Source organism: Aulonocara stuartgranti (genome assembly GCF_965226115.1).
Source record: "Aulonocara stuartgranti genome assembly, chromosome: 23".
NCBI lineage: Eukaryota > Metazoa > Chordata > Actinopteri > Cichliformes > Cichlidae > Aulonocara > Aulonocara stuartgranti.
Window position 1 is genome coordinate 11,304,925 of NC_138958.1, and position 24,586 is coordinate 11,329,510.

The 24,586-nt window shown below is 42.8% G+C and overlaps 1 protein-coding gene across 6 annotated transcripts in view; it reads right to left on the minus strand.

Annotated features, from left to right (window-relative positions):
* Positions 1-24,586, minus strand: part of sema6bb (sema domain, transmembrane domain (TM), and cytoplasmic domain, (semaphorin) 6Bb) — a 136,557-nt gene that overhangs the window by 26,109 nt on the left and 85,862 nt on the right. For all 6 annotated transcript variants that reach the window (XM_082523143.1, XM_082523147.1, XM_082523146.1 and 3 more), the window contains exons 11-16: positions 19,657-19,788; positions 18,544-18,693; positions 17,438-17,617; positions 13,218-13,358; positions 7,676-7,753; positions 2,034-2,092 (exon numbers count right to left, since the gene is read on the minus strand). In XM_082523143.1, coding sequence (XP_082379269.1) covers positions 2,034-2,092; positions 7,676-7,753; positions 13,218-13,358; positions 17,438-17,617; positions 18,544-18,693; positions 19,657-19,788 — 740 coding nt within the window. The remainder of the gene's footprint in view (positions 1-2,033; positions 2,093-7,675; positions 7,754-13,217; positions 13,359-17,437; positions 17,618-18,543; positions 18,694-19,656; positions 19,789-24,586) is intronic.

The following is a 24,586-nucleotide window of genomic DNA, read 5'->3' on the forward strand; positions in this document are numbered from 1 at the left end:
AATGTAAAGTACAAATACATTAAAATCTGTTTAAGGTTTCTTTGCTTGGATAGGCTGCCGGTCTGTCCAGATCATTATGCTTTTTGGCAATCACAAATGTGTTAATAACCAAAAAACCCCAGAGATTCTTTAATTAGTCTGTGTTTGATATAACACACCCTGCTATCTGTTTAGTAGGGGTGCAACAATACTCGTATCGGTATTGAACCGTTCGATACAGTGCTTTCGGTTCGGTACGCATATGTATCGAACAATCAACTTTTCTTCTGACGATGCTGTCTGTGTTGAGCGCTCAGGGGATCTGCGTTCTACTACTCTACCTAGGCTGCACTGTCGAGCACAGATCCACTGAGCGCAGCGCAAGCTAGCAATACAGAAGTTAAGCTCGTTGCAATATGGTCACTGCCTTAACGCTACCCGAAATTGAACCTCCCCCACCCTCATTCAGATCTGGCGTTTGGAACTATTTTGGTTTTCATGTGAAGCATGACCCTGATGGTAAGCGCGTCATGGACAAAAGTAAAGCAATGTCGGATGTGCCACGCAATGCTCAATTACATTGGTGGGAACTAGTGCGTTAGCGCAGTTAGCTTGTTAATGTGTTGACGCTGTCCAGCCCCACGCACGGGGCGATCCGCGGTAACTCGTTAAGGGAGATTTGTGGCGTTATGCTGTTAATGTCATTTTAACGAGATTAACACTGACAGCATTAGTGGGAACACAACGAATATGACTGCACATTTACGTTGACATCATCCTTGTGCAAAGACAAGTGGAAGCAGACAAAAACAACAAGCACGCATGCTACAAACTTTACCCGAGTCATTTAGACAGCCGTTAGCACATAATTCTCCTTATGGGGACCTGATACGTTTAATATGCTGCTGAGAATATAGAAGAAGCGTATAGTATAGCTTTTATTTTGGAAAGAGCCATTTCTCTGTAATAAACTCTCTTTTCCAAAGATGAGTGATTTCTGGATCAGATAGATTTTTTTATTTTATTATTTTGTTGTTTCAGCAGCATTAAATTTAAAAACTGTACTTTTGAGTTAAAATATATATTTATAATTTTATTAAATGAAAAACTAAAAAGGCATGAACATTTTTTTGTATCGAAAAAGTATCGAACTGAACCGAACCGTGAATTTTGTGTATCGTTGCAGGTATGTGACCACTACTTTGACTAGGGTCCTCCACAGGTTCTGTAAGTCGCACACTTGGGCTTGGTGAAGTCAAAATCTGAAGGCTAACTTTGTTCCGTCATCAGCTCCAGAGGAAGTCGCCCGCAGCTTGGCGGTCAGAGGACCTGACGTGAGAGAGCAGCATCAAACGGAGGGGCCATCTGAAACAGGATTAGAGTTGTACGCAGGTTCTGATTATGAAATATTTATCTGTTCTTCTCTCAGGGAGCACAGCACATGAACTCCGGGAACTTTCAGAAGCAAAGGATTAATTTGCACGCACTGAAATTAGCACATAGATCAAAGCGAGGGGTGCCACGGGAGTATCCGAAACCTCAGTGTATCTAGAGTAGAGATTGTGCTTTGCTGGTTACCAAATCTATTTTCATAATGATATGGATAGAGGGGGGGGGAAAAAAGAGGACATCAAGGGGAATCCAAGCTGGAGTTGAGTATAATTAACCACATGTATATGGAACAAAACCTACCAGACCAAAGCAAAGACAGCATACAAAGGAGGACAGAGTAAACAGAGAGAAGAACAAAATTAGCTAAAACAGACACTGTAATTTTCTAACCAGCTCTCAGGCCTTCGTGTAGGATCGGAGCGATAAGCCTGGGGAGGAGTTAGATACGGCCGACCGCCGAGGTGGACTGGGACGTATTGTGGGTTTATTTGAGGATGTCTTCTGTGTAAACTGAAACCACCCGGCTCTTTCTCTCTTTTACTGTGTTGTTGTTTACTTCGAACATACCGAGCTTATGTAAGGCCTGCCAAAGACAGGAGAGCTATTTGTTTGAACGTTTGCAGAGCAACACAAATACACAGAGCCACAATCGCTCCTCTTACCGTCACAGTCGCCCAAGTGGTCCACGTTTCCATGTTCAACATCTTGCTCAAAAGGCAGTCTGCGGAGGAGAGGAGACACAGCCATTAATCAGGTGACACGGAGGCACGGCGACTCGGCCGCTGAGCCCACAGCGGAGATCCGTTCTGACACGGGAGCACTACCTCAGTGTTACACTGGGGGCGTACATCTCGACGAGCTCCTCGCACTTAAGAAATCTCATTTTTTTGTTAGGCTGGCGAGAAAAATGAAGTGAAAAAAAGCCCTCGAGCTGCCTAATATCCCACAATAATCTTCATTATAATTTCAAAATACCACTCATGCCAGCAGCATCAATAATTAAACTAATTAATGCAATGAATTACAAATATTTCTAGGTCAGCAAAGGACTTCATATTAGAGATATTTGCTGTAGATATAAACTCCAAACTGTTGGAGTGCAAAGTGCTAAAGAGGTGGAACAGTCCAACACCATGTGTTTCGCTCATTAATATGCAGATTAGGGTGAGGACGTGCCATAATCATAGCATCCTACCACTTTTTACACATTTATGATCAGTGAAATATTCAGCAAAACCTCAAACTGTACTGTACTGATTTCAGAATCAGAATCAGAAACTTTATTGTCATTGTCATGAGAACAACGAAATTAAGAATGGTCCCCGATCATTGCATCATCCCTAGCAATATCAAAATATAAATAAAACAATAAAATTCAATAAATAAAATAGATAGAATACTTAAAATACTAATAAGATATAACAGTAAAACATTCACATACATTCCCACACACATGCTTCAGACCGTGCATAGATTAACACAAGAGTGGCGTGATGGACATTTTTTTGTGGAAAACTATGACATATTGTATTTATACAAGTCATTTCCCTTTTGGTCCAAAGGGGAGCATGAAAACCTCAACAGACAATAACATAGAGTATGATGAAGAGAGGAAGTGGAGAGGAAATGAGAACGGCTCACAGGCCAGGTGCACACCGAGACAAACACAAGTGCTTCTGATTATGGCTCGTGTCGAGGGGGAAGCTGCAACGGACGCAGCGAGAACGTTTATGTAGGTGTGTGAGCGCATGCAAGAGCGTGCCTGCAGGCTCCATGCGTTTCAGAACTCAGTTATAATGGGCTTCATGTGACTGGAAAGACCTCTAGTTAAGTGATTTAAGTATCATATAGGGGAAAGTGCACTTTTGCCCCTTTTCAACAGCACAGCTCTGGAAGAGAAATGCATAAAAAACACACGAAATCACTAAAAAAACAGATCATTTTCATTCTGAATGATGCGTGCATGCATATGTTTCTTTATTTTTCCTTGGTCATGTGTAAATTAGCGTGCAAAAGTCTTGAGCTGACCTGCATTTCTTTATATTTCACAGGAAAATAAAAAATAGGTGCGGCGATTTATCGAAACATGAAAAAATTATGAGAAATACAGTATTTAAAGCAAAAATAGAAATGGAAAATTTTAGTTATGATCACCTTTATTCAGTCTGAGCTCTCTGAGCAGCTCTCTGTCATCTCTGTGAGGATCTTCAGGGATAATTCTCCAGGCTTTTTTAAGGATATTTAAAGATCTTTGGACGTTTTTGCATTTTTTTTTCTCTTCTCTGTTAAAAAAATCTGAATCCATCAGTCATTTTTTTTCCGTTTGCCTTCCACTGTGACCATTTCTGATGAGGCTTCAGTGAACAGTACATGGATTATCTATCAGGTCCTGTGTCAGGTCTTGTTTCTTATGGACACGATTTTCAGATGCTATTCATTTCCCGCAGGTAGTTTTTTAGGCCGTTTGTCCTCCACGTCTCCACTTACTTCAATTTTTTAAGGACACACTGCACACTGTGCTAAAATGTGCATCACGTTTCAGCCCTTTTTGGTGCAAAAATATGATTCTCTGTCTGTTAAACTGTGTGATCTTTGACATTTTTGTAGATTCAAGTAAAGAAACGAGAACTAATGATAGTAACTGGCTGCCGCTGTCATTTTTGAAACTTACAAGAAAATCTGGAAGTTTGCAGTAATGAATACTGTAAAGTTTTGTCTGTTTTAGCATCAGCTATACACTCATCAGCTTCACGCTCTGTAGTGGAGCTATGTTAAACTGCACAGTTCCTATTAAATAACTCACTATTTAATTTAATTTTACTGTAAAGTAAAAATGCCAAAAACCACTGAATTTTTTTTTTTTTTTTTTGCGGCTTGAAATGTGTTCACACTGGCAACAGCTACTTTTCTCAGCAGTTATATTTAAATGGGCTTATTATGTCTAAACTGTGCTCATATTAACCATTAACCAGTTTTAAATGATGAGATCAGCATATGTGCGTGCAATCCTCACGAGTCGAAGCTCAGACTGCTTCAAATATTTTTCTGCTCTTTGCTCTGTTTGTATTAAAGAGAGAGAATATTTCCAATAGGACCATCTCAGGCAAACAGCTCTGGCTGACAACCTGCACTCAAAAACCTTCTGTTTATGAGGGGCAGTTAGGGATGAGCTGCTCCCAGTCCCCGCCCGAGACAAATGCTGATCATTTCACAGTGCGACTCATGAAAAGCTGCTCTAGCAGAGTCCAAGAATGAATATAAAGCTTGAAATGAGAATAACAGATCCCCTTTAAAGTTTGTCGGTCCTGCTTAGAGATGAGTGAGAAGATCAATAACGCTCTCTTACAACAGTAAATATGAAGCTTTAGCCAGCATGCCATTAGCTTAACAGTCTGCATGGTGGCACTGCCCAGAGTGATCCTTAAGGTTGTGTGCTTAAACAGTTTCCTGGCCTCAGATCAAAGAAAGCTGGTGCAAGAGAATAAATAACAATATTTTCCCCAGATGTTAAACTTATTAACAACTTATTAACATCAATGCCATATTCTTACAATCCAACACCAATGCGTGACCTAATGTGATCAGCTGAGCCTTAAATGTCACCATATAAGTATAAGTGAGCATTTAGCAGGGGCTCAGTTGATTGGATGCACGCCTTCTGTACGTTACCACAAAGATGTGCACATTTGTAGCAATCACTCTCACATACGCTGTTTCATGGCACTGCAGCTACATCTGACATGTCAGAGCACTGACTGTGCATGAAAGCTGAACTTGGCTTGAGAAGTCAGCATTGTGTAATTAGCTAAAGGGTCAAGCAGCAGCAAACATTTTTGCTTTTAAAGCCTAAAAAAAACTGTGACAAATGAGTCCAAGTGTGCTGTGAACCTGCAGCGGTGCCATCCTAATAAAGAGTAATGTTATGTGCTCAGTTGGCTGCGTCTCCCAATCGGCGGGTTGTTCACTTTGTATACATTAGACGTGTCTGTGGCTCTGTGTGCGTGCCCACTTCTTACTGTTGCTTTTTCATTTTCAGTGTTTCTTTTCTTGTATATTCTCACGGGTACTTTGGATCATTGTTTAAAGACTTCATACAGTAACTAAAGAGAAAGTAATAAAGACCACAGTGTGGACCCTGTTACAGCACAGCTTCCCAGTAAGGGTTAGTGGAAGTAGTTCTAACCATCATTTCTGGATATTTTGATTCAAGAAGCTGCTGTTCTTCATAAAGTTGTATTGAGCAGTAGTTCTTCAGATATTATGAAGTTCTTTCGGTTGCTTTTTCACTTATTTTCAGTCCAGTCCTTGTTCCTGAGGATCTTTTTTGACCTTTGAAGCATTCAAGCAGAGAAAAGGCACCGAGCTCAAGGACTGATCCAGTGTTTTGTCCTCACATAAGAGACGACTTAGCAAAGAATCAATTTGTTCCAGTTTTTTTTGTTGAATCTACAAAAATGCCTAAGATCACACAGTTTGACAGGGATAATTCCCAAAGAGCTGCTGGCATATCTCGGCATGTGTGGACAGAATTTGAAAGTCATGTCCTTAAAGAGGGGGGGAGGGGGGATCCAGCAAAGACCTGACACAGGACCTGAGAGATGATCTAGACTTCCAGCTGATCGTCTACTGTTCACCGAAGCCTCATCAGACATTAATAAAGTGAAACAGGAAGAAAGACTGAGGTATGATCGCAAACACACTGACACTGCAGTGAAATCATGGCTGGATTAGAACCCACAGTGGAAGCCCACAGATTGGCCTCCCCATCCAGCCAGAGACCAGAACCAAAGGCAGAAACATCCAAAGAAGAGCTTTGAATGTCCTTCAAGAAGCCTGGAGAACGATTCCTGAAGATCCTCACGGAGCTGCTTAGACAGGATAAAGCTGCTCACACCAAACATCGACTATAGTTGGATTTATGTGTATGTGTGTTTCAGTAAATCCCTGCACACGTTTTTACTGTACCACATAAAGATTATGGGTTAACTTCCCCTAATTTTTTATTATTTAATAACCATGCTTTGATATCCTGAATGTGCCAGTTAAAAATGCCCCCACCCCCCCGACACACACTGTTTCTGTAAGTGTTTTGTTACCAAATATTTTCCTTTTTTTTTTTTTAGAAACAATGTCGATTAATTAATTTTGAACGTGATTTCTTTTCTAACCTCCTATGGGCTTTTTTAATTTCACCTGCACTATCCGCTTTTCATTTTGTTGTTATTACGCTGCTTTGCTTTTATTGATGCTTCATTGTGCAAATAATTAAGACACGTATAAAAACTGGTCGGTGGTAATCACGAGTGGACACTTGATGTATTTTGAAAATGTTGGTCGGTACAACTGACAAAAGACTAAATTGGTGGCTTACGGGAAAACAAAATATTGAAGTGTCACAAAATTCTTGTTGGCAGAAGCAAATCCTGATGGCTCTACCTTTATTTAAACTACAAAACCGCTCTCCCGCAGAAACTGCATCTAACAACACAAGCTGCTGAGCTCTCCTCTCGCACCGGTTTGGAAAGAGAGGTTGCATTATTCCACAAAGAGGAAATCCACGGTAACTCAATGCAGAATCGATTGCCGAGTCGACCGCCCTTGTTAAATCAAATCAAGACCAACATAGAGGCCTATAACAGTATAAGCAGGCAGCCCGGGGTGGTCTTTAAGGCCTGTGTTGCCTGTTCGGCTGGCACTACACCTGTGTTTGAAAGCCTAATTCAATAAGCAGCTTGACTAAAGAGAAATCTGATTTCTCTGGAAGGAAACAGCCACAACTGGAGGTGAGCTGTCAAGAGAGGCCGCTGCACTTCACACACACACACATTCATGTAGACAATGCTCTGTGTGCGTGTGTTACGCAGAAAACAGAGAAACATGCAAAAACATCGAATCCAGCTAAACACGTACACGTTTTACGAGCGCCGCAATAAATGTGACGCTGTCACGTACGTGGAGAGGTTACTCCGAGGGCACAGATGTCACTTATAAATATAAATCATTGCAAATAAAACCCAGCCACTTCCACACTTAAGAAAAAAACACATGGTCTCCATGGGTGGTCTGCTGTCAGAAAAGTAACCTTGAGAAGTGATAAAAGTTCAAAGAAATTCAAAGGAAAACAAGTTGGATCAAAGCAGCAGCTCAGAGAAAAACTGCAGGAAAAGCACACACAGAGCTTCAGAGCGACATAAAGAAAGAATTTTTGAAACAGTGTGTCAAAGAATTTGTTTTAAATATAAGAGTGAGCAGTGTATGATGTGGTGTTGTAAATACACGAAAAAACGAAAGAAGGATGCCGTACCTGGTTCCAGGTCTGAGGAAAGAGCAGGTGCTTCCTCTGGTCCAGCCACAGTAAGGGTCCCTGGAGGCGATGCAGTTCCTGCAGAGGAGAGGAAACAAATTATTTGACTGCCTGGACCCTGAAAAGGTTCCCAGTTCTACTTTGGTGCCCGTAAGTGCACAGTGTGCAGCTGCCGCCTTAAATCGGTCTCTGGGTCAAAACAGCAACTAAACACAGAGACTGATGATGTCATGAAGCAGCTGATAACAATCTATTCAATGTGGCTCCCGGGAAATCACACTGGTGAGGTAATGCGTTACAGTTTTATTCATATTAGCTGTGAATGTTTATGTTAGCTCAGAAAAACAGCCACAGATGACATGATTTTAACAATGATGCAAACTGAAACACCTGCACAGGCAACGTAGCTAACAGTCCACTGTCAGAGAAACTAGAGGGGAGCAAAGAGGAGTCTGTAATACAGCACGCTGTTAGAAGGAATACATTCAATAAAAAGAAATCTGTGCGTTTGGATATTTCATTGATGTTACAAATTTAACTCTTACTCAGAGTAACCCATGTTTCTCTCTTCTGATCCAAGTAGTTTCTGTCATATTTCAGGTCTGTCATTAAAAAAAATAACTGGGTGTGCATCGCAAGTTAGTGATGTTGGTCTCTGAGTATGCAGCTACCTTTGGAAAAGGGTACAGGGGAGGTCATCAAACGCTGTCTATTTGGGGGAAGCGTTAAGGAAGCTTGGCTGCTAGATTTGCAGATTGTGACTATAGCTGCAGTTAACTGACTTTCATTAGCCATCACCCTGCTTATCTTTCTGGTGGTGTGCTCATGGATTAGACCAGCGGTCCCCAACCTTTTTTGCGCCACGGACCGGTTTATGCCCGACAATATTTTCACAGACCGGCCTTTAAGGTGTCGTGGATAAATACAACAAAATAAAACTAGTACTGGTACCGAAAAAAGGAAGATTTATTCATAACACACGTGAAAAGACCCAGGAACACAGAGTTAACGATCAAAACGATAACCCGGTACCAAACGACTCACGGACCGGTACCGGTCCGAGGCCCGGGGATTGGGGACCGCTGGATTAGACCATACTAGACCAACTAAAAACTCCTTGTCATAAAATATCTCCTGATTACTTTTTCCTTAACTGAATCCACTATAAAGCAAATACTGATAATTAGGAGTGATGGTGTGAATTTTTTAGATGGATTTCCATCTCCTTGAAAGTCACTGACCTTCAAGTTTTACAGCCTGCAAAACATGTTTGATGCTGTTCAGTGCAGTGAATATTTTGTCATTTTTGAGAAAAATCAATAGAGGGCAAGCTAATAACAGAGCTGTGAGGAGGGGCGGGCACTTAAAAAACACTTCCTGAAAGACTGAAACTGAATTCTTGATGTTTAACTTGGTGACAGTTTGATAAACGGTCAAAATAAGTCTTTCGTAAAGGTTCTGATCATGGAGCTGAATGCTGTGCAAAGGGACCTTAATTTAAGACTTCTTAGGAGACTGTGGGAGTCTCAGCAGAGATCTGAGCTTTTCAACAGCAACCTTCACCAAAACGGATTCTCAGCATCAGCACTGCCTGAGGTTTTTCATCTAAATTTGACTTTCGAAAACATGAGTCATAAATTAGATATGTTAACACTATCACTCACTTCATATTTTTACTAATTCTCTTCAAGGTAAAGTCAGCCAAAATATTCCGGTACACTTCAAATTCATTCTGTGTGTTCACAGAAAAAAAGTCCTGGCTCTCTCAATGGGAACAAAACAAAGTGGCTTGGACCGGCCCACATGTTACTACTCCAGCCAACCAGCCGCAGGGGAAGTTATTCCATGTGCACAGACTGCATGTGCAGGACATCACTGTGAATCCCTGCACATTTCCAGACAAGAAAACAGCCGATGAATAACCACAGAGAGGAAAAAGTGTTTGTGCACATGCTTTGGTTCATTTGTGGGCATGTTTTCGGTCTTGTCCGTAATTAGGCGAACGTAGAGAAAGCCAGCACAAGAGCCAGATGTGAGGCAAGCTTGCAGGAACTGTTTACAAAGCATATGTAGTAAAAATGTGACTTTCAAATATTTTTTCTCTATAAAGCTGCTGACCAGCTCCAGCTCACCGGGACGTTTTGCAGTGGTTGGCAGGAGGTCACATTAGTTGCTGGCTTTGGTTACGGTGGGGAACAAGAGGCACCTTTAATGGTTCCCCTGTGAAAACCTTCTAAAAATCTAAACAACTAACTTGGTGCTTTTTCCTCTCTTGCACTTTGAACGGCGTGTTTGTGTGTTTTAGCTATGACAAAAAGAAGTCAACATTCAAAGTCTGGAACATTTCTCCTTGGGTCAGCTAACTCAGTTGCTAAATGTCATTGTCCTAGCAATGCACACCCATGAATTTGGAGCAGTGAAGGGAGGAGTGTGTTTATTTGGCTGTTAAGTTCAAATGTCAAACTTTCTGAAAAATTGCTTACTCCATCTCTAAGAATAAAATGGCATGTCCTTGAGTGCAGCAACAAATCTCCCCTGTTCACAGCTCCACTGATAATGTAATGCTGACAAAACCACAAACACCACAGACTGCCAAAAAAGTGTCCCAAAGACTGCAAGTTTTAAACAAAACTGGTGTCAATAGCACTAAACATAAGAGTATTCATCTAAACCACATATTTAGAGATATCTAAATATATATATGTCTGGTAATTTTTTGCTTTTTTGGTGGAATGATTGCACAGCATATATCTTTAATGGCTTTTTTATTTAAAAAAAAGTCTGAATTGCTTTCAGATGTCTCTAATTCACACAAGCTCAACGTTATGGCCAATGGCTCAACATTATCTTTTAACTTGACAAGGCCTAGGCCAATTACGTTTTTGACTAGAGGTGATAGTTTCTCTTTGCAGCGTTAAGAGAATTTGTTTGACAGCACTCATTGGACTGACCAAAACTCAGAACCATGGGAAAGTCCAAAGAATTTAGTGAAGATCTCAGAGGGAGGATTGGACTACCTCCTATCAGTAGCTAGATGACTGAAACACAGTCAGGTGTTCCAACTGGACATTGATCCCAAAAACACATCAGAGCTGGTTGGGGAGTGGATAAAGCAGGCTAACATTAAGCTTCTGGAATGGCCTTTCCCAAAGCTAATGAAATTAGAGGACGGCTCTTAGAAGCCGGGTCTGTGCCAGGAAACCATCTGATTTAGAGAACTTTACCAATTCTGCCAAGAAAAATCGTCAAATATCAGCCAGAATCATGGCAGAAGCTGACGGCGACTAAAGGCGTCTTCAAGGGGAAACTTACTAAGGTGTATTTAGACAAATATTATAGGTACAGCTATATCTGCTGCACCAAACCAGCTGGCAGTCTTTCTTTTTACCAAACTACCAGCACAGTAACAGCAAAGGTGCAAAAGTTAAGGACAGATGGTGTAAAAGATGGGCGTAGGTTTAGAGTCTGCAAAATGAAGCAAGCATAAAATGTCTTTTAAACCTTAAGACTGTCTTCTTTCTAATGACCAGCAGGGGAAGACTCTGCATGCACCTTTAATGATATTCTGCACCAGAGCTTAATGAGCCAGAGTTAAACGACATCAAAAGATCCAGCTGTACGCTCGGCACACAGCATAAAGCCGAGCTGTTACTATGAAATACTGAAGATTTTATTTAAAAATGCAAGCATATCAAACAGGATTAAAGTCAGGTGGAAAGGAATCTGCACATCAACTGTCATCGCACTGAACCAAATTCAAAGTGCTCAAAAATATTCTTCAAAGGTTAAAAAAAATAGACTTGAAGCCAGCGAAGCATGACTAAGAAATATTTAACCTATTTGCACACAGAAAATTAACTCTCATACACACATCGAAAATAAAAGTGCACACGCCATACACACCTCAGAAAGCATGCGAGTGCTTTCTTAATGTGCATTACACGCTTGTACGACTCACCTGGTTCAGTGAACACAACTGCACGCCTCATGTACCAGAGTGTGTACCAGTCTGTGTTACTGTGTCAGTGGACTCTGAAGGGCCACAGCCATGGGCAACTAGACTGAAGTGTGATTCTCTCCAGTGTGCAGACTGTGTGGGTGTGTGCAGGTGAAACAGCCTTGCTTTGAATAAATCTTTATGTTTAATTGCAGCACAGCCAGGCTTCCAGAAATGTAGTGATGAACAGAGTGATCAGGAGGGTTGGGTGCTAAGTTACTAGCTAAAGAGTAACGAGCTTGCTTTACAAGGATCATCTGTACACTGTATGGATTCACAACTACTAAATAGTGCTGAAACAGAACAAAAATTAAGCTTTAATTTTACTCATTGAAAGCCAGACTGAGCACAGATTTTTTTTTAGATGATCTGTGAGCACAATTAACAGCAAAGCAAGCATTTAAAATGCTCCAAACAGCACCAAGAGCAGTCGCTAACTCACATTAGCTGAGGTGATGACTGCTGTGCAGCTACCGTATCTGGCACTTCTCTTTTCCTTTTTCCTCTTTGCTTCAAAGATGGGGACCAGGTCTGCAACCGCTCGCAGTGAGTTTTTGTGTTCAAAGCGCATTTGTGTGGCTATAAGACGCTAACTCAGTCTGCTATCAGTTTGCAATACAGTGGAGTCAAGTTGGCAATTACATGCATCGCAATCAACTGCGATAAATCAGTGCAAATCTCAAATCTGTTGATGTCTGCAAACACAGAACTTTGCATTAACTAACATTCAGAGTCGACCCAAAACCTCACAGATGTTGAGGAAATTCACAAAGGTAGTTGCTGCAGGATGCTGATATATGACACGGGCGACTTTGCTTTAATAAAACCAGAATACAAGCAGTTTGCTGAGAGCTGAGTCGAGTTCCTTACTGCGAAGACACACACTTTTGATCTGCACTTTTGCCTCCCATCACCTTGTGATCTCGGTTGGTTGCCAAGAGGTTGAGGGTGTTGCTCACTCAAGTTGGTCACTGCAAGGACATTTCGATCTGGACTTTTTGGAGCTGGCCTTTTGGGATTTGTGGAAGTATTTGGTCGTTGGGTTTCGGAAGTGTTTGCCGCGTAAGGTTCGCTTTTCTGCTCCGTTTCTGCTCAACTGCAGGACTCGTTCACATCATTACTACTCTGCTATCAAGTTAAAATATCATGTATTGCATTATCAGCAATTATTATTACTGGAAAGTAAAATTATGCTGCACACGACAGAGTAAAACAAAAATAATACACCGCTATTTTAATTGAATTTATTACATTAAAAGCTTCCACTTGATTTTATGCCAACTTATTCACCTATTTTATTAAAGTTTGACTTGTTTTTACTGTGCTGCATTTAACAGATTGCCATCTCGCTCAAGAGCAAAGCGGCAGATGTTATAAGTTGTAATATTGTGTTATTATTGCAGCAAAGACGGGTCTGCTACAGCTGCAGCTGGAAGAAGGACACTTGTGAAGGCCAGATGGTTCCTCGAGGGTCACCTAACATCTCATCTTTGCCCCGCTGCCCTTCTTTGCTATTGTGTGAACGTTTTTTTGTCGGAGGCTTACTTCATGCATCGGGAATAAAGCTGGCATCGTGCCACTGGTACTCTGACCACACAGGACGGGAAGGCGAGGAGCAGAGTGTGGCTCATCCGGTCTAGAGTCAGGGACAACAGCTGCCTGGCCTGCAGAGAGTCCTCAGCACACCTGCAACGAGCACACACACAGATGCAAATACACATAAAAAAAATATTTTTTAGAATTACACAATTTCAATTACCAGACCGAGGCAGCACATTAAACCTATGACCCCACTCTTAGCTTTACAGCTGGAAAAAAAACTCCCTAATGACCAAATATGAAACACAGCCAAACATAAACAGCTTTATAAATAAAAGCCATAATAAAAAAGTAATTGATTAGAGAGACCATGCGTGTAGATGTTACAGTATCAACCCAAAAATCCACGGCGCTGATTATAGAAGTTCGAGGGGTCGGCTGGCCATCAAATCCAGCACCAGGAGCTGAATCTCATCTAATTGGCACTTAGAGCTGCGATAGCTGGCACCGACCTGCCTTCACGCAGCTGATTTATACCTTTTTATGCACATGTGCACTCATGCATGAGTTGTATCTGGATGGTTTATGGTAATAGCATTGCAGCGGGCCCACAGTCATTAAGAAGAATCTATCATTCTGCTAAGGCCAAGCTGTGAGTCAATTCTTCACAGCCAATATCACAAAAGGCGGGGAGGGGGGGGGGCAGTGAAGGTGAAGAAAAGATCACGTAGCTAACAAATGTAGGAATAAGGCAAAAAAAAAAAAAGAGTCTGGTAAAGAGAAAATGAAAGACATTCGGTGATTTTAGGTGATTGCTTGGTTCACTGTGGAAGCCGACCTATCACAGGTCAGTGTTTTTTTTCTGTGATGACTTCTTAAGTGAGAACTATGTTAGCTGCCCTGTTTCTGTGTGACCTGTTTTGTCTGTGGATATAAGGTGAGTCTGCGGTCTGCAGAAAAAAATGATGTGATAGTGCTCCATCTCCTGATTAGCTGGATCCCTGCTGTGAAAGCCCGGAAAGCTCACCTCACCGCGCGGACCAAATTACTCCAGTCCACATAAGCTTATTCACAGGACCCTCTCATTTCACTTGCCATCATCTCTGTCCCCCACTTTGTCACATCTGACAGAAATTGGTGTTTGGGGGCAGATGGAAAAAGAAAAGAGAGTGGTAGATACATGAATAACAAGTGAAACCGTGTGAGGAGATGGGATTGTGTTGCCAGTCTGTTGGTTGAAGGAATAATACTTTGTTTCCACAGGGGAAAAAAATGGCATATATCAGTGAGCACAATTAGCTAAAACAGAAAGCTCGTGTTTAGAAACATGTACTTTGTTTTTTTAATGACTCTAATTAGCCTCGGTAAAAGATAATCACCAGCCAAAGCTGCGTGCATCTGTGAGGCAACCCCCCCTTCCAGCCCGGAGTCATCCACCATCTCAACAAAGAACAAAAAGAAGACTGAAAGGCTATTGTACCCTGTGTTCATTACGTAATGATGGGCATTCAGAGGAGCCTCAAAGCTGCGCGCCTCGTGCAAAATGCTAATTAGAACGGATCAAGAAGCCCAATCTACTCCGATCTTCTGCCAAGATCCAGATATTAAACGTGATTCAGCTGCAGTCTGAAGATAAGGGGTCAATTTTCCTGACAATCTGGAACTTTGGTCAAGATTAAAGATAGTGTGATTTTATCATCGTTTCATTACTCATGTTTTCTCACTAATGCTGCTCTTCTCAGGCTCGTTAGAACATGTTGAGATTTCTCGATAATGAACATTAACCGCTTTTCTTTTCTGTTTGCATAATTCCTATTCTTTGCAGGCCGTTTCATCTCCTCACATCTGCCACAATTACGTACATCGCACAACGAGTAGGTGAGCTTTTCTGTATGATTCGACGTGTTTCCGAGACAAGTGCTTTTGTCTCCCCTTGCAGCGCCTCTTTTAGTAAGAGCCACATCACCTCCCCGGCTCCCCGCGCTGCGTATACATCAAAGCTAGATGTCACTTAACCCCTTCCTTCCCTCGACCTGCGTCATCTATTTGCGAGCTGTTCCACGCCAAGCTCTCTCACTACCCAGGTTTGTGCCTTAAAGGAATAATAAAGAATTTCTTCACTTTCGTGTCTATATAACAAATACCAAGCCTGCCTGCGGGTAGTTACAGTGGGGCAAAAAAGTATTTAGTCAGCCACCGATTGTGCAAGTTCCCCCACTTAAAATGATGACAGAGGTCAGTAATTTGCACCAGAGGTACACTTCAACTGTGAGAGACAGAATGTGAAAAAAAAATCCATGAATTCACATGGTAGGATTTGTAAAGAATTTATTCGTAAATTAGGGTGGAAAATAAGTATTTGGTCACCTCAAACAAGGAAAATCTCTGGCTCTCACAGACCTGTAACGTCTTCTGTAAGAAGCTTTTCTGTCCCCCACTCGTTACCTGTATGAATGGCACCTGTTTGAACTCATCATCTGTATAAAAGACACCTGTCCACAGCCTCAAACAGTCAGACTCCAAACTCCGCCATGGCCAAGACCAAAGAGCTTTCGAAGGACACCAGGAAAAGTATTGTAGACCTGCACCACTGGGAAGAGTGAATCTACAATAGGCAAGCAGCTTGGTGTGAAAAAATCAACTGTGGGAGCAATCATCAGAAAATGGAAGACATACAAGACCACTGATAATCTCCCTCGATCTGGGGCTCCACGCAAGATCTCATCCCGTGGGGTCAAAATGATCATGAGAACGGTGAGCAAAGATCCCAGAACCACACGGGGGGACCTGGTGAATGACCTGCAGAGAGCTGGGACCAAAGTAACAAAGGTCACCATCAGTAACACACTACAACGGCAGGGAATCAAATCCCGCAGTGCCAGACGTGTTCCGCTGCTGAAGCCAGTGCATGTCCAGGCCCGTCTGAAGTTTGCCAGAGAGCACATGGATGATACAGCAGAGGATTGGGAGAATGTCATGTGGTCAGATGGAACCAAAGTAGAACTTTTTGGTATAAACTCAACTCGTCGTGTTTGGAGGAAGAAGAATACTGAGTTGCATCCCAAGAACACCATACCTACTGTGAAGCATGGGGGTGGAAACATCATGCTATGGGGCTGTTTTTCTGCCAAGGGGACAGGACGACTGATCCGTGTTAAGGACAGAATGAATGGGGCCATGTATCGTGAGATTTTGAGCCAAAACCTCCTTCCATCAGTGAGAACTTTGAAGATGAAACGAGGCTGGGTCTTCCAACATGACAATGATCCAAAACACACCGCCCGGGCAACAAAGGAGTGGCTCCGTAAGAAGCATTTGAAAGTCCTGGAGTGGCCTAGCCAGTCTCCAGACCTCAACCCCATAGAAAATCTGTGGCGGGAGTTGAAAGTCCGTGTTGCTCGGCGACAGCCCCAAAACATCACTGCTCTCGAGAAGATCTGCATGGAGGAATGGGCCAAAATACCAGCTACTGTGTGTGCAAACCTGGTAAAGACCTATAGTAAACGTTTGACCTCTGTTATTGCCAACAAAGGTTATGTTACAAAGTATTGAGTTGTATTTTTGTTATTGACCAAATACTTATTTTCCACCCTGATTTACGAATAAATTCTTTACAAATCCTACCATGTGGATTCATGGATTTTTTTTTCACATTCTGTCTCTCACAGTTGAAGTGTACCTCTGGTGCAAATTACTGACCTCTGTCATCATTTTAGGTGGGGGAACTTGCACAATCGGTGGCTGACTAAATACTTTTTTGCCCCACTGTAGTCACATAAGGAAAACAGCAACTTTAAAGCTTCCTGATTAACATGTCACGTACTATGCATCATGCACGGATGCGATATCAACTGTCTTCACACATGCACTGAAGCCTTGAACTTTACCATGCATCACTGAGTGGAAGTGCATGAAAGAGTCCGATGCAGTCCATGTGATGTCTATTTGCACTTATTTGCACTCGTGTGGGAAAAGCAAAGACGCCGCCTGAACCAAATGGAGTATTTCCAGTGAGGAGATGTCTGAAGTGTGCTCCATGTGGAAAAGGACAGCTTCAGACGTTGTCCTCACCTAAATCCCCCGACGCCCGACGAGTTCATGTGTGAAAACGGCTCATTTTTAATGACAGAAACCTGCCAGCAGTCTCCATCACACATTATTCACATCTACATCCAAAAACACGTATGTAATTCTTAATCAGATCATGCTTTGTTGTACTCGCTTACTTATCGGGGTTGAAGCCCTCCAGTTCTTCCAGGAAGATGTTGCTATTGGTAACGGTATTGTCCTGGTTGGGCATGATGAGAAACTTGAGGATGGTCCCTCTGCTTGAGCCGAGGAAGAGCACGGTGCGGTTTCTGTAGGGCCCGGCCTCGGTATCCACCACAATCTTATTCAGCTGGTACCTGAACCGCAGGGGAAACAGAGCGCTGCGTTAATGCCACGGCGCTGTGCAGCTCATTTGGGACTCACTTCCACAAAGTAGCTTCTGGAGGTGAGTTTATGATTTAAGTGCATTACAAATTATTGGTTTAGATGTAAAATACGGCCTGGTGTGAATTTAAATCGTGATATGCCATTTTCACTCGAGTCACTGGAAAATGATATGAATTCCTTAGAGAAGAAGCCGCTCATCAAATTTGCATAATAAACTAATTACGCCAGACGTTTCCGACATTAATAATATTACTCAAGTAAATGGGTTTGTCCTAGGACAATAGCAGAGTGCTGCTGATCCACACAGAGTTCTGTGTGTGTGAGTAAGTAGATGAGAATAGAAGCTATGTTGTGCTGGGTGTTTAATATTCCTCGTGCACCAGGTCCCCATAATCCCCTGGTGGCTGTGGGACTCCGTACGGTAGACAGTGGGAGGCGGGGGGCAGGCACCAGTATTTATGTGGGACTTGATGGGCCACAGCTGCTTGCCTGCTACCACAGGCTTCAACAACCAACTTATGTTGGTTGCTGTTCAGCAAAGGGAGGAGTTCATGTAAATATACAGGGTTACAGGCCGTTTCAGATCTCATACACACCGCATCTCCTCTAATTAACTGTTGCGACTTGAACTGTTAAAGCGTAATTAATGTGCAACCCCAGTTTCATTCATTTTCAACTTTGGTTACAAAACAAACAATTGTGAGCATGACAGATTTAATTTGTTTTAGCTGTTACAGCTGAACACGGGAAAAATGAAATATGTCCATATATATTCTATATGTATGGACATATTTCCAACTGGACAGATATAATAAAATGTCTCACCATTATGTTGCAAAGAGATATTCATGCAGTTTGAGTGAATAATATAGTAGTAATGCTCGGACCGTCTCACCTGACCATGGTTCTCACTATCCAGGGTCGTTGTCCCAGTGATGGGACTGCTTCATCCATCAGAGGATGGGTCTTCACAAAATTTAACATCTCATCGGGGAAGGAGTTGGAGGAATTAAACTTGGATCCTTGAACGGCACAACCACCGGGTCTGGGGAAAATAAGATTAAGCATGTTAAGCACAAAGATAGTATTATATAATTAAGCAGTCTAAACAGTCTGAGTGTCTCACACTCAGACAGATATCCTTTTTTTTTTTTCAAACCATACTGATCTGATTCAGTTAAAAGGACCTGACATATAAAGTAGAAATAAAGTGACAGATATGCACGAGCACAAGACGTAGATTGGAGGGCAACAAGCTTTATCCTTGTGATAAGGGATTTTTCTGCTTCAGTGTGTATCAACAGACTTTTGTCTTTCCTACTTATTTAATCATATAAAAAGCACAACCGTAGCTTTAGTTCACAGGACACATCAGCTGAGGGTTCAGCTGGGACCCTTCCATCTGTTTGGTTGATTCAATTCAATTTAATTTAATTTATATAGCACAAAATCACAACAATAGTCTCCTCGATGCATTTTTTAGTATAAAGTAGACATCCTACATTAAAACTGGGAAATCTTATAAAGGCTGCACAATTTACACCGCCCCCTCCCGCCTCCAGTTCTCTGCAAGCCACTTTGAGACCCAGACATTGAAATCCCAGCTATTCCCCCTTTGATGCTAAGCCTGCTCTGGTCTATGCTTGGGGTTTTTGCTGTCTCCCCATTATAGGCTTTCAGTGTGTGTGAGAGGAAGAAGCTCAGCAGAAAACCACACTGCCATATATATAATTCGCTGCAGATGGAATAACAATCCTCCATTTTTCCCAAAGTGTTCCTGACTGAAAGACCCAGGAGTAAAATTCACTCATGTTACTTTGCATTGTCTATATGCCCTTTGGGGATGAAACCCTACCCACGAACGACAACCTGCAAAACACCTTTTCCAAAGAGTCTTACGGCCAACTCTGACTTCAAAACAAAACTTTACAACGCAGCTTTATTCCCCTGATCATTCTTTGATAACAACTCGAACACAGGTGCACAAATTGATTACCGCCATCTGCACCTTGGTTTTGGGATGACTTCATCTGGAACAGGCGTCCAAATAGACTCTGGTGATTTCTGCTCCTTAAACCTTCCATCAAACACAGCAGCCAGCTGCTCCATGTCAAAGGCGCACACCGCCGAACCTGGAATGCTACAGAGACAGAGACGGGCGATTGATAAAAACACTTTGAACTGACACAGAATGGCTCAGTGTCAGCAGGCTGTACGTTCCAACGAGGCTGCGGGAAGAAGAAGTGACGGAAAAGAGAAGATGAGGTAGATTATAGCTCGGCTGAAAAATAGACTGTGAAACTTGAAATAGGAAAAGAGTTAAAATATAGAAAGTCAATTGTGACAAGAAAAAGAGACAGACACCCGGCAAAGATGACAAATTGGATATGGGCTGTTCATATTTTGACATCCATTACTGGAACACAAAGGAAATCGGTAGTGAGACGAAGAGAAAAGCAGGGTAAGACAGATGCTGTCAACTCTGTGTCCAAAGAATAGATACGCGATGGATGCAACAGCTAGATTAGGCCCATGAAAAGATCTTGGCTGGAATTCCTGAAATATAAACCAAACAGGAAGTGAGTCACTGAATATTTTCTCTTCACAAAGGGGCAGAAGATTCCCGTAAAGGAAACGAACCCAACAAAATGTTACAGTAAAACGCCTGGTGCACCTCGGAGGTTGTTCAACTACTCGCGGACCCAGCGAAAGGGCGCAGAGCATCTGTTCTGAGAAGCGTTTGTGTCCCACACTCGACACGAGCAAACACACACTGACAAAACCAACAAATACAGACACATTCACACAAAGTCAGACTCACTTCTGAGGCCACGTTTCTGCGCTTCGACTACGGAACAAAGGAGTAAAGAGAGCGGTGTCAGGGTGAGATAAGAAGTGAGTTTTTGAACATGCTTCCTCCTTCCACACTGAAGTCTCTGTGTCCTCATCAATGACTAATGGAGTGCGTGGTGTGAGAACAGTGACTCAGTATTAATACCTTAGAGATACACACACACATTATAAAAACCTGAGACTGAGTCACCTGGAACCTGCTGCTACATAAAACCCATTGAGTCCCCGTCTGTTTATTTCCTCTTCTCACGCTTCCTTCAAAAGTAAATGTCCAGCTGGTGAATGTGAGGGTCTCTGAAGCTTGCCCCCAGGACGCTGCATCAAGCTGAGAGGCGTTTCTGTTGATTGCCCCTTGAAAGCCGCAGCGTTTGTTTGGAACGGCAGCGCCTGAAGGCTGGATTTTGGTTGCGGTAGGGAGCCGCGCTCTCCCGATGTGCCGTTTGATCGGGTCACGCCGTCTCCCTGGGTACTTATCGTTCGTAGGCAGGAATGTGACTCGACCCCGGGCGGCACGGCGGAGCTGCGGGCGTATCTGTGGACGATACGGCATCTCTCTCGGGGCTGCAGGCACCAGATGTTATGTTTGACACATCTGCCAGCTTTGCATCACCGCCAGCTTGGCTTCCTTTCTCTACCTTCGCCCGCCCCTCCAGCCCCCGGCTCTATGTTTCTCTCTCGCTGCAGGTCACTGGGCTTGGCCCGTGTAGGGCTCGGTGTCTGACAGAAGCAAGCCAAAAAGCCTCGGGCTGTTTATCTCACAGAACTCTCCTAATTATTCTCACTCTTATTTTTATTCTCTTTGTCTCTCCCACTATTTTTTTAAGTCTGTGTGTGTTTTCTCACACACAAAATTCATTCCCAATAATTTTCCTAGTTACTCCCTCATACTCGAGACTGCTTTCCCTCTGTTTACATCTCCATCATTCCTTCAGCCTGCTGAAATTTGCCTTCTTTGCTGGTGTTGAGTGGCAGACTGTCAAGGCTTACAAAGACTCGTGTGATGTTTGTCTGAGAGGACTTCTGTGGAGTCTGAAGGGCTTCCTCGCTGTTTAACAAACTCACTGACAGCCTGAAATATTTTCACACCGTCCAAACGGATGCGTGACACCAGGATTTTACAGGACGGAAGGAAAATCTTTTAATTGGTGGTTTAACTCTTACAGAGACTTTGGATATATGTATTTATAGATTTTACATCAGGGTTATAAAATTTCTGTTCCGGTATAAATATAGAAAGATGATTTTGTTCAAAAAAAGGTCGAGAAATAAAATTTGTAACCTGTAGCATTTCTACAGACAGGCTTAAAGCTTTTTTCTGAGGTTTCTGATGAAACTGTGGGCTGTCACTGGGCAAGAGGCTCCCGTAAAGTATGTTGTAAAATGTTATAAAAAAAAGGTTTACTGGAACATTTTCCACTTCTACCATTTGGATCATTTGTGCCTTTTTGTTATGTCACAGATAACGTTTCTATTTTCCATTTATTATATTTTCCAGCATTCTGTTTATATTTTGCCTTTCAATCTTAGCTTATGTTCGAGTTGCTGTGTATCTTGGTTACTGCAGTATTTAGTTTTATGCGTTTTTGTTCCCGTTTCTGCATTGGTCTCGTTGTCTTTCTTTGTTCGGTTGTGTCTCTCTTCCTGTTTTATTACCTTCCCCACGAGTTGTTTTGTTCGTTATCGTTAGCTGTTCCTACCTGTATCCTCTCCCCTCATTATACCAGGAGTATTTAGTGTCCCCCTGTCCTTCATTGTGTCCTTCGTTGTGTCCTTTGTCGTGTCCTTTGCCGTGTCCTGCCTCTGGGGAGTGTGTTTCCTTGCTCCATGTCTCCCTGAGATTCCTAGTTTGGGGATTGTTTATTCCAGTTCAGCCACAGTTTATATTTTTGTGTTTCTGAATTAGTTGAGCATTAAAGCTCCCCTTTACTTAACGTTTGTCTCACGAGTCCTTCATTTGTGTCCACATCCTGCCCGCCACGCTGCTGAACTTTGACAATTATGTTTTTCATACTTTCTCTTGATCTTTCCCTTTGACGTCCGTGTGGATTTTTCGTTTTCTCTCTAACTTAACCTCCGTGGCCTATTTTGACAAACAAACCTCGCTCTTAAACTCTCGCTGTTTGGGGTGCCGTGGTCGTTCCACGTGCTACCTGTTCCTATCCACTGCCCATTTCTCAAGAAACAGCTAGCTGCCTCATTATGTATTCTGGTGCCTTCTCTGCTTGCAGACCCAGGGGGTCTAGCTTGCACAGCTGTGCATCCTGGCATCGTAAACCTGTTCTCCTCCTGCTCCTTGTCCTCCTCATTTCCCCTCCTCTGCTGTGTTTTCCCACAGGGGCATCCTGCTGTCCGACCCCTGGGATTCTTTACAACCAAACCCAAACATGGCCTCCCGCTCTCAGGATGCAGCAGATTTACTCTGTTTTCCATAAAATATTTTTCTTCCATTCCTGGGCGGTTATAACAAAACTAATGAGCTGTCAGTCTGTTCCAGGAGAAATAGACGTTTTTAGCTGGCAAAACAACGACAAATAAAAATAATGAGAATGGTTTGTTTTCATTACCAGCCCCAGGTAACCCTTCAGTTTGACATCCCGCTGCTCTTTTTTTAAAGATATATCATTTATTATATAAACTAGGAAACACAGCTACCAGAAAGCTCCTACACTTTCTCATAAGTTTGATGTTTCCATGACCTTTTGAGCATCAGGTGTGCAGGAGGGTGGTCGGTAGGAAGTCTGGACTCCTCTTTCATTCCCGTTGGGAGAGAAATGACCCTGGGCTCCGGCGCTGGATCGACAAAGGAACTGGCAACCTGGGGTGATGTTATGTTCTGGAAACGAAGATGAAATGATCCCACAATGATCCAAAACAGTGGAGCAGCTGTAAAATGACTCCAGGAGTACGTGGCTCACAGGTGGAGATGAGTAACTCCCGAGCGTCCAGGGGAGACAGTAAAACCCTGACTTCATTCCCATGCTACAGTCCAACACTGCACAGGCCAAATAGCAGGAGAGAATGGCTCTTTCCTCCACTCCCGGGTTCTTCTTCGTGCTGTTTTCACTGCAAGCTGCCAGCCAAAGCAATTTGTCTGGCAAGCACTTGGCCAGTGTGGCGCAGTGGGCCACACCGGGGCCAGTGGGAGGTTTTTTTAGATCACCTCACACATTCTCTGTATCTCTTTGTGTTTACTTTCCTCTTTATCTGTCCATCTGAACCTCCTTTTCTCTCTGGCTCGGCTGCGGGTTATTTAAAACAGGGCCCAGCGGCAGGTTGCGCAGGCAGGTGTGGGCGTGTGTGTGTTTAGCCGGCGCGCTTCTTCGGTAAACTGTAAATGCTGTTATCTGGGAACCGCTGTGAATGTTTCCGAGTGTGCGAGTTTGTGTGTGCATAAAGCATCCATCTGTCTCTGCAGGCAGTGGCCCCCACTCGCAGCGGTGCCCTTCCAAACACGCAGATAAGATGCCGCTGATGAAACAATTTTAGATGTCAGAGAACGCACGTGTTGTCCGTTATTGACTTCCTCGTCCTTGAGTTTCTCATCCGTCTCTTCTCCTCTTTATCTTTTTTCTCCCTTTTAAATGTACTTGTCTCCTCTGTGCTTGTCCCACCATGCACCTCCCGCGCCCGCTGCGACAGAGCTCCATTATATTCTAAAAAATAAAGATATTCTTTTTTTTTTTTTTTTTTTCTTATAATGGGACCACTGATTGATGGCAGATAGGCTGCTGGTGGCATTACAGTGAGAGGTTTGGATTGCTATCGCACCAAAAAGAAGGCGGTTGCGAGCATTTCCAAGTGTGTGCTTTAAAGTGCTCGCTCTAGCAGACACAGCAAATGCCATTGAGGTAGTGTAACATGAGTGGGCCATCACAGAGAAACTATACTGAATCCCGCTCTATAATATGAGCCACTTAGACTGCAATATAGTCATAGACTTTCATCCTTCTGCTGCTCGGAGGACGCAAACATTCAGAGCAATTTAGGCTCAGACTTAGTTCTAAGATGATGCCTTACAATGCCGAGAAAAACAGCATCAAAGTGCTCGGTGAAAGCATCTTCAAACGCAGCATGATAAGCAGATT